The 16,305-nt window shown below is 38.6% G+C and overlaps 1 protein-coding gene across 4 annotated transcripts; it reads left to right on the forward strand.

The window, feature by feature from the left end:
- Positions 1-952: 952 nt before the first annotated feature.
- On the forward strand, positions 953-15,053 carry LOC139458132 (uncharacterized). 4 transcript variants are annotated; one of them, XM_071239439.1, is made up of 12 exons: positions 953-984; positions 1,436-1,532; positions 1,977-2,021; positions 2,511-2,677; positions 3,271-3,448; positions 3,653-3,792; positions 4,118-4,286; positions 4,445-4,530; positions 9,862-10,003; positions 10,754-10,825; positions 11,105-11,237; positions 11,399-15,053. In XM_071239439.1, the coding sequence occupies exons 2-12, from the start codon at positions 1,517-1,519 to the stop codon at positions 11,451-11,453; spliced, it is 1,203 nt and encodes a 400-aa protein (XP_071095540.1). In that variant the 5' UTR covers positions 953-984; positions 1,436-1,516; the 3' UTR covers positions 11,454-15,053. The 4 variants fall into 4 exon arrangements, with proteins under 4 accessions (XP_071095540.1, XP_071095543.1, XP_071095541.1 ...); XM_071239440.1 differs by having other exon boundaries at positions 965-988; XM_071239442.1 differs by lacking the exon at positions 10,754-10,825.
- Positions 15,054-16,305: the final 1,252 nt, after the last annotated feature.

Consider the following 16,305-nt stretch of genomic DNA (forward strand, 5'->3'; position numbering starts at 1 on the left):
TTGGATTGTACCTGTAAATACTCATGGTTGTGAGAATGTTATTTGGGTATAGCTGTCTCTATACCTCGGACATCCTCAAATATTCTGGAGAAGCAATGTCTTTAACCCGTAATTGTCAGTGGAATCCATGCATCGAGAACTCTGTATGAATATCAGAATATCCCCCAAATGACTAAACACATGAACCATTCCGTGTGAACTAATAACCCATCTAAGTGAATGAATGTTAGTTGATATTGATGTAGATCTACACTATCAACAGCATCAATAGGTCAAACGTTTTGTTCATCATGATAATTTTCGATTAGCTACAAATTATGCCAGACAATAATCAGGGATAACTCCATGGATTGGACCCTGCTTTCCGAGTGGTCTAAAGTACCTAAAATATTTAAACTATTTGACCAAATAAAAAAAGTATTATCGTCTCTTTGTTCCTCGCATCTCTTTTTCCATGCATGACCCGGGAGAAAATTCCTTTAGGACCAACCCGAGCGTATTGATCGATCACCAATATACTACTTACATACGTTGATCGATGCCACCATAACGAAAGGGCTATTAATCGGAGATGTTTATTTCTTTAGAAGAAATACTACCATATATATGTGTAATGTAAAGAATACTGATTATAACACAAATAACCCCATACTTGGAAAAGATTAACTCTTTGATTTTGATTTTTGTAAATGTTTAATTATTAATTCCACTACATGGCCTCAATTGCATTGTAGCAAAACACTACAATCCTTAACGTTCGGTGCGAACTTCACGGGTTCAAATCCAAGTATGATTTTCGTCAAATTGTATCAACTGTACGTGAATAAAGTTTTGTGGGTCGTAATATTTTACTAACAAATCAATCCATAAATGTTTCACTTACATAATATAATATGTAACCGTTGTACTCATTATAAACGTTCGGTGGGCGTTACGCAATAGAGGACCAATTGACACGCAAGGCGCCATGCTGTATCCTGTACCGTAGGTGATTCTTTGTTATACCTAGCATTCTATTTATCATAACCAAATGTAATTTATGTACTGCAAACAAAGTATAATGTAATACTGATGTGAGGTGATATTTATAATGACTGGGAACATCTAAGAGTCATTTTCGGAGAGCGTCTGTATTGAATCACAATATACTTAATGCATGCTGTTCTATGGAGCACTCCCTCGGCGCGGGTCATTATTAACATCCGTAACATTCCCGAAGTGTTTAGGATGATTTATCCATCGAATTCAAAGTGAAATTTTGTTCAGCAATATTATTCAAGAATGTGATACGTAAATATACCATCCCGTCAAAAAATGATTCTTATCCTCGATCAGCGTATCACTAACACTCATAAAATCGCCACAATTGATATATGGTTGCTACAATTTATATTAAACGCTTTGGAATAAAATATTGAGCTATTTGTATTACCAGAAACATTTGGTACCAATGACGCTGCCATTGCACAAATGGTGAGTTAAGGAAGACTGTGGGTTGTAGCAGGAAACACTGAGGATGAATCAACTTGTCAGTGAGTGAAATAAGGGAGAGTCATGTATTTGTTTTTGAGGAACCGGTTGATGAATAACGTGACTGATTGATTATTTACCGTTACACCGGCATTGTTCGGCCGCAGAGCCGCTGATTGAGAAAGGGAAACCAAGGCCATTCCTTATATTACAGGTCTAGAGTTTTCTTCATCTGTTGATGATAGGTCAGTCTTGTTGAGATATGCTATTTGTCCAGCATAGGTTTACTTTTTGTAACGGAACCTACGAATTGATATAATTTGAAAGGAAACATTTCATAATCCTTCAAATTAGCGTGTGGGGTATGGGTTGATTTCCAATTTGTCGGTCCCTAAAGATGTATTATTCAGATGTTTGAAACATGCCCCCACAATATCTGAAAATGTGTTGATCACCGTATGGATAGTAAATTATTGACATTTTAGTTGTCGACACTCTGTTTGCAGCTCTGATGATAGTGATTCAACTTTGGCAAACCACGTCAGGTGCAGGTATGTCAAATGCATATTTTACAATAGTAATTCACCAGAGCTAATTGTGCATCCACTATTATCACCACAGAACACATTGCTCGGAACCCCACATCCGGCATATGAAAGAACGGTTGTGTTATCAGGGTGAGGTAAGGCACATGAAGCGGTCGTAATATTTGTATCTACAACACTCACTGTTTGGTGTTTTCATCCGACAACTGGCAGTTGAGCAATTATCACTTGTCATAGGGGTTCACAAAGTACGTGATCTAGACTTCCAGTTGTTGAACTATCATATTCGTGGAAGCCTCTTTGAGAAAGTGTTATCCCAAATATAATATTTGTTACATTTCACCACTTTCTAAATGACATTGTGTAAATGTTGTTTTATAAGAATCACCAACGCTCATTTCGTAATGTACAATAGGTACATAGTATATCATTTGAGACATTTCCATGATTGCTCGGTGTGTATGTAAATGTCCTCTGTTTGTTGCAATTTCGCAGATCCTCCACCCGTGGTACAAAAGCAAGTGAAGGTGTGTTTTAACTGCAATGACAGAACAGCCAATTTCAACTGGACGCATCCACTAAAGTCACTCTACCGCATCCAATGGAAGTTTAAGGATATGTATATTGCCAACTACACAGGGACTGCGTTGGACTTTTCACAGGTACATAATCTAATAATGTAGCACGAACCAGTATGAACTAATAATGTAGCATGAACCAGTATGAACTAATAATGTTGCACGAACCACTATGAACTAATACTGTAGCACGAACCAGTATGAACTAATAATGTTGCACGAACCACTATGAACTAATACTGTAGCACGAACCACTATGAACTAATACTGTAGCACGAACCAGTATAAACTAATAATGTAGCACGAACCACTATGAACTCATACTGTAGCACGAACCACTATGAACTAATACTGTAGCACGAACCAATATGAACTAATAATGTTGCACGAACCACTATGAACTAATACTGTAGCACGAACCACTATGAACTAATACTGTAGCACGAACCAGTATAAACTAATAATGTAGCACGAACCAGTATCAACTAATACTGTAGCACGAACCACTATGAACTAATACTGTAGCACGAACCAGTATAAACTAATAATGTAGCACGAACCAGTATGAACTAATAATGTAACGTGTAAGTGAGAATACACTACAAGTTTCATATGTTATTCTCGTTAATTTGTTCATGGCCTAGCTTGTTACTAGACAAGATTTGTCTTCATTTAAGGAGGCCCTGAGAATCCACCAGAATTACAAGGGTCGTTTTAACCTTCTAAAACCTGTTGGTGTTGGATTTAACCTTACCAACGTGACGAGGGCTGACATTGGAAACTACAGGTGTATCGTCACACTGCGAACCGGTGTAGGAGAGACACTGGAAGGAGTTTTAGAAGAGAGATATACAGGTAAAATCTGATGCTGTGGTGAGTGAAACAGTACGATTCCAGCAATACATCGGCCGCATCGTGAAGAAATACACGTGATTACTTCGGCCGTATGTGGACATATATGCTTACAGTTTTCATAAGGGAGATAATCTTCCTTGCTGTGTGTGAGTACAACACATACTACATGTGTTAATTGTACTTATTATGATGTTTTATTTACAGATAGACAGATAAAGGTGGAAGTTTGCAATGATGGAAATGCCACCTTTAAGTTGACAAGGGGGAACATGTCTTTCAGCCTCATACGATGGCAGGTCAATGGCAAAACGTTTGCCAGTACAACTAAGACGGGATTTAGCACGGTAAACAACAAGATTCCTTCTGATTTAGGGTGGTCGGGTAGCCTAGTTGTTAAAGCGTTCGCTCTTTACGCCTATGACACGGGTTCGATTCCCGCCATGGGTACAATGTGTGAAGCCCATATTTGGTGTCCCCTGCCGTGATATTGCTGGAATATTGCTCAAAGCGGCGTAAAACCATACTCACTCACTCACTCCTGATTTACCGACTTGTCACGTTGTGTCCATTCCCTGGAGTTGATTAGGTGTGAACACATTGTGTGCTTGTGTGTGTGTGCTGTTACTTGTTTGGTTATGCTTGTAATATCCTTTATTCTTGTTTATACAGGATTCACTAAATATCACTGCCGATTACAAGCCTCGCTTTCGTCTGCTAAAACAAGGTGACGTTGGATTCCAGCTTGACCATGTCAGCAGGAATGACGCTGGAACATACACGTGTATCATCACATCTCAAAGCCCGGAATTTACGATACTAGGAGAGTTAGAAGTGAAAGGTAATTTTTGCGTCTTGATCAATATTGCTTTTTATAGTCTTAGGCGCTAAATTCAGAAAACCGACAGGTGCCCACCCAACACATGGACGAGCTGAAATACCGTTCAGTATCTTGAGAGTAATCAAACGTCGCTATAGAATAAAGTTGCTGTTTTACAGACCAACAAAGTGGTGACTTCAACATTACGGTCAACAACCAGGTAACACTGACATGCGGAGAGAGCCGGGATTCCACGTACAGCTGGGTAAGCTGTGATTATGTGATAGTTCATTGAACCAGGCTTCTTTGCTCGTTAAGGCATAATTAAGTGATAGTTAATTGAACCAGGCGTCTGTCAAATCTCTATTTGTGTGACATTTAATTGAATCAGGTGTCTCTCCTGTTTTCGATATATCTATGTGATAGTTAATTCCACCAGGCATCTGTGTAATCCATATTCATGTGATAGTTAATTGAACCACGTGTCTCTGCTGGGTAAGATATATTTATATGATAGTTAATTGCACCAGGCGTCCCTGGCGGAATGCATATTGTGAGAAGTAATGTTCAGTCAATCTTTATTCAAGCACTTAAGATGTCACAGGCCTATAGTACATATCGCAGAGGGGTTTCACACAATTTTAAGAATTATTCACAAATTTGGTTCTATACAACAGTGGGTGAAATATATGTAGACTGTTTAACAATTGTCGGAATTTCACAATATTAGGATGATTATAGTGGTATACAGGGATACATACACGGAACAGTGGCGTACAATGGACATACAAGTAAGAAGTGATATTCATCCTCTATATCTTGCCTATTTGGGTATCTCGATAAATTCATTTGAAGGAGTTTCAGCCAGAACTGAATCGCTTTCCGGTGCGAAAATATTAATCTACCACATTCTCCATAAACCATTGCGCTAGATCCGTTGGGTTTACACCAAGAAATATTTTACATTTATATAAGTGAACCTCTTTGATATCCTTAAATTGTTTTAATCCTCATATTTCATCACAATTATGTAAAAATCAAATACAATCTTTTTGGCCTGGACTGATGCTTCTTCTATTACATTACCAGACCAGTTTAGAGTCTTACTGAAATAAATACCCAAATATTTATGGTGTGTAGTCACATTCAGAGTTTCATCTTTAAAGGACCATTTGGCATTTTGCAACTAATTTTGAATGCAATGATTTCAGTTTTGACTCCATTAATAGTAATATTCTATTATCACAATAATATTCTAAGACTTTAATCTGCTTTTGCAACTCAGCAGCCTCAGAACACGATACTATCATATGCATGTTATAAAAGAGTTAGCCCATTTCTGGTGTCCCCCGCCGTGATATTGCTGGAATATTGCTAAAAGCGGCGTAAAACCATACTCACTCACTCACTCACTCACTATAAAAGAGTTGAACAACATCTGGATGTAACTAAATGTCATTTGTATAATTGTTACAAATTTCTGATACTAATTCATTGATGAAAAATGAAAATAAAATCGGACTCAATATACATCCTTGTCGCCAAATTTGCATTCAACATATCAGACTTTTTAACAGCTCTATGTATACTTCATAACAGTTTCAAAATTTTGGAACTAAGTCCACGTGCAGTAATAACCTCTATAATTTACACCTGTGTATAGAATCAAATGCTTTAGAGAAGTCAACAAATCATGCATAAAACTCTCCCCTCCCTTTCTTGTAGATAGTAATAGAGTAATAGAGATTGTAACATAAGGACATTATCAACATTTTATCCATTTTATGGGTATTGACCTTAGACACAAGTCTCTTGTTACTTATACAACTAAATATTTTACTGAAGGGGTATCCCTTGGTAGTGTTTGACATCATTAGAAGCACCTGCTTTATGAAGCGGAATAAAAATACCAATAGACCATGTTTCCGGGACGTCTAATTCATGACATTAAATCACATTAAATACCAATACTATAAAAGGCCATCAAAGAAGCTCCCATGGGGTTTCGAATATGTTTTAGGCGAAATATGAAATAGTTAGATTTGAAGCAATGTGAATCCTTTAAAGCCATGTTGTGTGTCAAGTTTCGTTAAATTACAATGATCAATATATTATTGTGTAAAACGTGTTGACCTTGAGATTCAATATCATTCCATTAAATTGTGGGGCGGTGGGGTAGTCTAGTGGTTAAAGCGTTCGCTGCTCGTCACGCCGACGACCCGGGATCGATTCACCACATGGGTACAATGTGTGAAGCCTATTTGTGGTGTCCCCCCACCCTGATATTGCTGGATTATTGCTAAAAGCGGCGTAAAACCATACTCACTCACTCCATTAGATTATTTGTCTCGAAAGTCCTTCAGTGGTATGATGGTGGTATATTATGTGTGAAACCTCAAACATCTATTGTGAGCGCGTGGTTGAGAAACCCAATTGTATGTAATTCTAACCTGCTTACTTCGCGCGTTTCTTTTGACAATTCTAAACTATGTTCAAAGGGGATAAGGAGGCATGTGTTACCTCCCTTTAGCGGCACTATACTGAGCTTGTTATGAGTTGCAAGAGCAGTAATTCTCTTTGGTTGAGGTTATTAGTCTAAATATATTTTGTTATCAAGAGACAAAGTCTACATGGTCGTATTTAATATATATCTCTGACAAGTGGCACCAGTCACTTCACTTTAACGTGACTTCTTAGCACACTATGGGCGCATGGTATTCATTATAACAGATTTTAAATATGCCAGTTACACGGACACATTTCTGAATTCTTATCTGTTAAGTTCTGATAACTAACGCTTTATTGTCCCCAAACCTGAAGTACGGTATGTTATGTCGATTATCTAGTTCCAATGGCTTGGCTAAATGAGACGAATGTATAAATAATTCAGAAATTGTGTCATCTATTCCTGGAGATTTGTTACATGTTAGGTGATGGATGCTGTTTAAGATTTCGTCTTTTTATATAGGCTCATTTAGAATATCCTCTGTAATATCTTTAGTGACATCATCATTTGTACAGTCATCTTGTAAAATACTCGGAAAGTCGTCCGGCACAGTTGATGTTTGCTCTCCAGCAAACAAATCTCTAAAATGTACAATAAAGTCAGCCATCTTAATATTATTTTGAACATAATTCCTACAATTCAAACTTTTAATCACAGACCAGAAATTATTTAAGTTCTTTATACCTGCATACAGCATTATATTTGTTTCTTATGTAATGAGTGACAATCCTGATTTTCAACTGTAATGCCCTATTTTCCCCCTTCCCCTGTCTCTATTGTGTAGGGAGGATGCAGAGAAACACGTCTGTATATATGAGACGACCATGTACATTTCACACCCATTTGTCTTCTGATAACAAAATATCTTTAAGCTCATTGCCTCAAGCAAAGCAATTTACTGCTCTTGCAACTCACGAAGAAGCTCAGCATGGTAGGATTGTAGCTAAAGGGAGGTAACACATACCTCCTTATCCCCTTCAAATATAATTTAGACTTACCAACATAAACGCGCGAAGTAAGCAGGGTAGAATTATATGGACGGATGACTAAAAGTCAGTGATGACATCAATGGTCTTTGAAAAGGGTGAACATCTTCTGCTCTATTGGTTGCACCCGCCACGCACACAATTGGCATAGTACAGTAAGTGGATATTTGCTGTCTGACACCGCAAAGCAATACTGTACACAATCTAGTTCCGACCAGACAATCCAGTGACAGAGAGTCTATATAGCACATGCCTACGGCGTGTCCTCTTGCCACAGACGTTCTCTGTAGAAATGAAGCTGAGGACGTGCTCATTGTTCCCGTCCTCACAATTTACCTAGTACAGTAATCGTATGTTTGCTGTCTGACACCGCGGAGGGATACTTTCTCCATACAACCGCGGACTGTACACAATCTAATTCCGACCAGACAATCCAGTGACAGAGAGTCTATATAGCACATGCCTACGGCGTGTCATCAATGCAGACATTCTCTGTAGAAATGAAGCTTACGTTGTTCACGTCCTCGCTGCAGGCGGGAAATTGCATCCGTGTTAAAGTCAACACTTATATATTCTCTTAAGAAAAGAAAGGCAAAGACAGATTTGTGTAAGGTAGGAAAATACATTTATACGAGGAACCGTGAGCCAAAATGTTGTGGAGAGAACAATTGGTGCTTGTAGTCACCTCAGTTATCGGTACTGATAAGAAAAGTCCAAAGTGAAGATCAGCTACCATCAATAACGCGTATGATCCCGTTGGAATCGATAGCAGCCTGCCCATGGAAGAACGAGTATGCGAATCACATCCTGGGGAATGGTAGCCCACTCGGCCTGCAACACAAAAGCCAACTTCTGCAACGTCTGGGGTTGTGGTTGACGTCGGCTTAGCCGTCTATCCACTACATCCCACAGGTGCCCTATCTGGCTCAAATCCGGGGATCTGGAGGGCCAGGGAAGAACATCAACGTTGTTGTTGTGTAGACAGGCTCTTGTGATCCGTGCTACATGCGGTCGACCGTTGTCCTGCTGGAATACACCGTTGCCGTTGCTTGCAATTAGGAGGACGTGTGGTTGGAGATTTCGTTGATGTATCGTTGAGCCGTAAGATTGCCCTGGATATGGACCAGATCTGTCTTGCCATGATGAGAGATAGACGCCCACATCATACGCTACCCCCACCAAACCTGTCCACTTCCTGTACCCAGTTTCCGGCGTAACGTTCTCCCCGACGTCTGTAGACCCGTGCTCTTCCATCCCGTCGACGGAGGAGAAATCTTGATTCGTCGCCGAACTAGACATCTCTCCATCGCAGTTGAGGTCATACACTGTGTTGATGATACCAATGCAGTCGTTGTTGACGATGTTGTCAACTCAATTTGACGCATCGAACAGGACGTCTTGCTCGTAGACCTGCTGCTCTTAAACGGTTTCGTACGGTCTGGTCGGAGATACTGTGCAGTCCTGGTATTTGGGATGCGGTTGGGGTGGCTGTGGTCGTCCTTTCACGTAGGTGGCGCAGCGATCTTGGGCGGGGGTGGTTTCTCGTCCTGACCTTTGCCGATCACGTGTTGACCCATGCTTTCGAAACCGATCTCATAACCTTTTGATGGTGCTGGGCGCTACATTGAAAACCCTGGCTACAGCTGATCGGGATTCCCCTGCCTGCAAGCGGCCTATGACATGGTTTCTTTGTACTTCTGTTATTCTTGGCATGTTGTTGAACTGTCACTGTTCGATTGACGCAGATGCCAGGCAATCAAAAACCCTACACTTTAATACCGTTCATAGTGCTGCTGCACGTGCAGTTCGTGCAGCTCCATGGCCCTCTTTAATGCATACGGGGCGTTTTTTCGAATCATACGCGTTTCCTAACTAATGGTTTGCATGTCCTTGTTCTGATCATTTGATCCGGGCTATTTGTCACTGATACATAAACACATCAAACCTCCTTTGCACCCCTTAGTTCGCTAATTTTGCTATTATGGCCAAAAATATCCGTTTTGCGTTACTTGTTGTGAAGCGTATATTACTTTTTCCCCCTGTCACCAACTGAATAAAGAACATTAACAAAAAGGTAAAGGGACATGTTTGATACTTTTTACAGATTTTCTCAAACACAACCGGGAGAGAAAACGAGACGAGCACAGGACATGAACTACCCCTGTCGTATATTCCTCAGAAGGGATCGGTGTACTGCCAGCGACATTCTGACTGTACAAGCTCGTTAACATTCAGTTTCTCCAGTGGTGAGTCAGTCAGTGGAAATCATTTACTGTAGGATAGCAAGGATTTTCCTTTTTCCATTTTTTAATTTTTCATGACTAGTCTCTGTCATCCCTTTCCCATCTGTTTACTCATTGTTTTCTTTTGTCGCCTTCTCGTATTACAGACCAACCATTGTTTTAGAGCTAGAATTCATTTTATATTTACGCTGCTAACATTAATTATAACAATAGTTATTGCAGTAACTCATGGCAAGAATTTCATTATAACACAAATCCTTGACATCAGTGCACTACTAGACTCATTCCAATTACATATCAAGTTAATATCACTCGTGACAAGAGGAACTTCTTGACATATACTTGATATGAAATGGGAATATTATTTGCTATCCTCTAAGTCTGCGATCTTAAATGTAGTGGCGTTTCTATTTGCTTGACGAATGTATATCACTTGAACTAAACTACTTTGATATGTGGGAAAATGGCGATACTGATATTTTGATGTGGTAGTGGCATCGAATAAAGGGTATAATACAATGTTTAAGTTGTACTTTTAGTGGTTAAATATTCGCTGAACATAATACTAACTCTTAGCATTACAGCCTAAGATCACATAGTACGTGAGTAAACTAGTTGTACTACTGCAATTGCCGTTGCAAGAAAACTCCCTTGAGAACACAAATATACGCACTTTGTTGTCTGCAAAATTATTGTAAAAGTTCGTCTAATTTAAATCTATCGTTTATGTTCCACTTTGAACCTCACATTTAGGTGTCAAAATTTGCATGCAAATGAGTCCTTGTGACCACAATGACCAAGCGATGAGACAAGATGTGAGTGCAGGTGAGATATTCTTATTTCAAAATGAAAACAAGAACGGAAAGTTAAAATATATAATTATATACTGTGTCCACAAAAAGGTAATAGGAATATGTGTCTGTGTTGTTGAGCTGGTGGAGGCCATATTTCTTTGGTGTTGGAAATAAACGTCATTTATCTATGTCACATGTGAAGCATGAAATACATTTTGGTTTCAAATCAACCATCTATAGCTTCCGTCAATTATCGGTCGTGTTCCAAATGAAATACATTTCTGAAATGGAAGTGTTATTTTTACTGCAGGTGAGGCCCCTGAAGAGGGAGGAAGCAATACTGCAGCTATCGTAGTTCCGATAGTCATAGTAGTTATCATTATTATCATCATCGTCACAGTAATAATACTACGCAAGCGAAGGAGAGAGAGAGGACGAATCAGGTGAGTAGTCCATGGTAACTTTTGTTTCTGTGTTACCTGCAATATACATATATATGTCCCTCGTTTTTAACATAGACTATGTAGTTACACTGTTCAGTTGCAGTATTAGGACACCTGCTGTACGCATGCGCTATACATATGTTATCCTTTGTATGTTGCAGCAGGGAGACAGGAGGAGGAGAGGCTGTCAGAGGAGTGGAGGAACAAATGCTTTAGGACTTTAACAGCCAACCAACCAGTGCCTAATGTGCCAAACTGCCACACACTCCATTTTGTATGAAATAGGATATACGGACTATACCATACGAGGAATAAACGCGATTTTCAATTTGCATTTTCGGGAAAAGAATAAAAATAATAACGTCAGGAATTGGTATCATAAACAACGTTATTGAACTACAACAATGATATCATTACAGAATGTATGAATGTGCTCACGATAATGTAAGCTAGGTGCTAACATGTAACCCTGTTGGTTTTTTAAACGCCCTGCTTTTTAAAGTTATTAACACATATTGGTGCAGTGTACAATAGCAGAAATAATAGAGGATATTTCATGTTTCGAATGAAATATCTCCTTTCACCCCGTCACGAGATGATAGAAACATCCAATTTATTATATACTTTTTGTATAGTTGTCTACAGGAAAATCAAATTATTTCATTACAAATGTAAAACTTTAGAAACGTAAATTCCCCCTACCTAACACACAGGGACAGTTCATCACTTCCTTATTTATGACGTAAAAAGTATTTTTCTGTTTGCAAAATCTTGCAAAAAAATAAACAAAAGTATTAAAAAATATTTAATAAATAATAATGTAATATAATAAAAGTCGAAGTAACCCTTGTATAACAGTAGTTCCGTCAAAGTGTCATGTTCACCGCAGTGACATATCAAGTGTTGTGTTCACTGCAATGAAATATCACTTTTCTCAACTAAAGAAAACTCAGTCGTTCACACTGAAGTACATTATAAATGTGGATATTGTCGTACACAACTCAGCAAGGATGTGAACTGAGACAAAATCGCGGTTTATAATTGATGCTTTAGAGCTTCTTCTAAAATCCCTCTTTTATGATTAGAATGTCATGGTCCGATTAATAAATATATCTGTATGATTAGGTTACCGGTTTCATTTCTTCTGTTCTTGATAATTTGCATTGACGTATTTAGGATGATCAAACACCATGGCCACAATGTCCGCGAAGGGATCGTGCAATATCATTCATAACAGCCCTATGTTTAAGCCTCAACACAATAATAGGAGAGACGACACATCTTATGTTAATGTCACCATTGAGCACAACTGCTGCATTTTATGTTTGTTTATATCCCGGGTTTCCACCAATGCTCATTTTCAACTTGTATTTTGGTCCCTATTGACAAATGTACGATGTCCACAGTTCCTATTTTCTGATTACAAATGATCCACTTCCACATTGACATCGCAGCCTTTCCTTCTGTACACGCAGACTTGAAATCCCACACTGACTCTGCGCCTCTGCTCACACAGGGTAGGACCTGTAGGGCGGAGAACTACGAGGGGTGGCTGCTTTGAAGTAAGTTGCTAATTATAACCACCTCCGAGGTGCCTGGACACCACTGTTGTAAAGTTGACGCCTTGCTGGCATGGATAGCTGTTGGCGTTAGCCATTTCGGTTAGGGGTATTTGATAACTATGTGGTAGACAATTTTATCCATTTTAACTAACAGAGAATACCTTGTCACTTTGATTCCTGCAGAAATAAGGTGCCTGATTTTATACTTGGTTCACGTGTTACTTAAAGACATGGAAAGTATTGTACTCAATACATACACACTGTTAAGGATGTTGTGTCTTGTACTGAACATCTTTCGTTGTTAAACTCAGAAACGTCTAGCCACCCCTGGTATTGTAATCAGGTTATTCTGATGTGGTAATTTTGACCCTGGCGAACAATACAATATATGCACTATAACAACATCTTACTTATAACTTGACAGAGTTTATAGGAAATAGGAAAATATATATGTTACAAAAGTTTTCAATGAAAGCATATTTTTCTTTCTAACTACAGTTTGCATGCATTGCATCAGTGTTATTACATATCCCCACAAAATCTGTTGTGCTGTGAACTGGTGGTTTTACAAATAGAACGATATTTGTAGGGCGCTTCACTGGGAACATGTGTTTCTGTTTCTCTACTTTGAAAATTGTCATCCTCGCATTAAAAAAATGACGTATCTCCTGTTTTGTGACATCAATGAAAAGTTCATTCTTAGAAGTTACGCCTTTTTGTGAATCTCTGCAGAACCAGTTCATGGTATGTCCTTATGGAATATTCCTTTTGTTTTGTTTTATGGAAACGTTATCAATGTTTGTTTCTACTGTCACGTGTGCACCTTTAGATATCCTTCTTAAATATAATGATTGCCAAGTACCCAGTAATTCAGGTAAGCCATAATATGTACCATCGGGAACAAGCTTTTGATTACAAAGTAGGAGGGTTTAAGCTCATGGTCTATATGACAGAGTTCATATTATTTTGATTTAGGGACGGTCGTGTAGCTCAATGGTTAAAGCGTTGGCTCACCACGCCGGAGATGCGGGTTCGATTCCCGACATGGGTACAATGTGTGAAGCCCATTTCTGGTGTCCCCCGCCATGATATAGCTGGAAAATTGTTAAAAGCGGAGTAGACTCAAACTCACTCACTCACTCACTCACTATTTTGATTCAATATTTACCTCATTTGTTCCATCGAGACCCATGAGCTCATTTTGGTGTGCGCCGTTCTTTTGTAAAGACACACCCACCTGTTAATCATCTTTTGTAAAAGTTCCTGAACAACAACAGACTCAAATTAATGGTCCAATCCAACATCCAACATCTGCCACACACCCAAACACACACAAACAAACATACATAGACACACCCACCTGTTAATCTTTGCCTTAATGACAACATCACTGATTTAGTGATTCCTTCATATAAGTTTAGTCATTATTCTGACTTACATGTTTAAAGGAATCTGTTTCGGTAGAAAATCGAGACTGCCGTTAACATTTTGGATTTAGAGGCTTAGCGTGAACATGACTAATTGTATGCACTAGACAGCGTAGTAGTTACTTTTGAAATAATGCAATTTTAAGTATAATCTTATTTATAAATTAGGAGATACACATACTGACACACTTTCTATAAATGGTTAATTAATTCTGAAATGTGTCCATATGTGTTTCTAAATGGTATGATGTGAGTTCTGCTGTCTGAATATCTCTCAAGAGAGAATCCCATTGCTTTGCTGGTCTTATTGCAACTGTTTAAATGTTAAAACTTGTTATTTATACATATTTCGAATATCACTGTTTAACAAACTGTATGTTTACATGTGTACTGGCACTGGGACATGGCAAAAGTGGTATTAAGAAGAAAATTATGATATTTGAATAAATAAACAAAACAACATGACACTCAGTAAAAATACTAGGAATATAAAACCAAAAACAATCTTCGTTATGTTTGGCAAATATAACCTTTCTGTTTTGAGTACCCATGTTGGATTTGGCAAATTGTGTTTTCAATCCCCAAGCTGTTTTAAAAGAATTATATATTTTTGAAACAGTGACTGCAGGAATATTCTGCCCCAAGCCATGTCCCAGAAAACCTAATGGTCAGTCCGTTATGTGAGGACAGTTAAATAGAATGTATGGTAAGTAGTATATTTTGTTTTGATCAAACTCACGTAACGGAAACACAGTATGCCTATCTTTTAATTGACGTAATTGTTTGTTTTCACATTTTTACCTTAGCTTTTTAAAATAAATTGTCATATGCCCCATTGCCTGTTCTTTATAAATATTGAGGCCCGTTACGCCGAAGGCCCGGACTCTCCGCGTAGAAACAATGTGTTTAGCACATGTCTGGTGTCCCTCTCGGTGATATTGCTGCAGCTTATATTCTAACTCACTAAATCGCTATCGCTATACCGACTTGCTTTGCTTTACTCACACACACGGGGAACCATACACAACAGACGTGTGAGGTTTAACTTGGACTAGTCGTGGATGCAGTAAGGTACGAGAGTTCAACCATAAGAAAGAACTACGCTATAACGGATGCAGGGGAGGTCGAAGCCGCCACCCATTTTTTTAAATATAGGAACTTAACTTAGATTATTTGAAATAGGTAGTCTAACTGTAGGTAAGCTACCTCTTAGTGTCATTTGGGACCGAGTGCGTGAGTAGATTGGGAATATAAAATCCTACAGCGCGTTTCTGTCCACAGATATACTCTCAGTTTGACAAGCTACAACTAACCTCACTTCGATTAGGGAAGACCGAAATGATGCAAGTGTCCACGAACAGGGAAATGGTGCTGACAAACATAATCGGGGTGAACTGGGATTCGAATCCCCGATCATCGTTTTCTTGTACGCCTAAGGCACCAACTCTGAATTGCGGGGCCTTGAACGACTGGCACACCAGATCCCTTACATCCTAACAACATAATCATACGCAAACACGATTTGTACATATAATGTTACACACAGTCTATGAAAAGTGATAAGCCATGAACACGCACAAAAGTTATAAGGGAGATAACCGGACTCTAGTTAACAACATGTGGATGCTATTTGGTTTAATCCAAAGGGCAATACTACAGTATGTGGCTGCATCAGGCAAGTATGAGACAATCTGGTGGAAATAAACAGCAAAACCAAACATATGCATAGCTATTAAATCGTTTTATCTTATCTTTTTCTGTTGTTTTCTTATTTAACAAGCATCATCTTATTTTCTTAACTAAATTGTACTTGCATAATGTTGTCATGCATTTTATTAACTAGGGGATCCTGTCAGAGTAATCGTGTACAATGTCACACATTTTTAATACATGGTAAAATTACCTTTGGTGCAGTTAATTTACTAGTATTTATGGTTGTATTACATCCTTGATGTGTTGGGAGGAAATATACCTTATTTCTGGTCCACGTCGCCCTAAAGCTATACCACCACCAACAACACAGCATGTGGATTGGCACACTTATATATATTTTTGTCTTTACTTTTGTGAACGAGCAAC

The sequence above is a fragment of the Haliotis cracherodii genome, unplaced genomic scaffold (assembly GCF_022045235.1).
Source record: "Haliotis cracherodii isolate W230 unplaced genomic scaffold, xgHalCrac1.p SCAF_12, whole genome shotgun sequence".
NCBI classification, from domain to species: Eukaryota; Metazoa; Mollusca; class Gastropoda; order Lepetellida; family Haliotidae; genus Haliotis; species Haliotis cracherodii.

Coding starts and splice junctions, on each gene's coding strand:
- LOC139458132 (XM_071239439.1), top strand. Junction 4,287..4,444: donor AGGAGAGTTAGAAGTGAAAG/GTAATTTTTGCG, acceptor GCTGTTTTACAG/ACCAACAAAGTGGTGACTTC. Junction 4,531..9,861: donor GGGATTCCACGTACAGCTGG/GTAAGCTGTGAT, acceptor TACTTTTTACAG/ATTTTCTCAAACACAACCGG.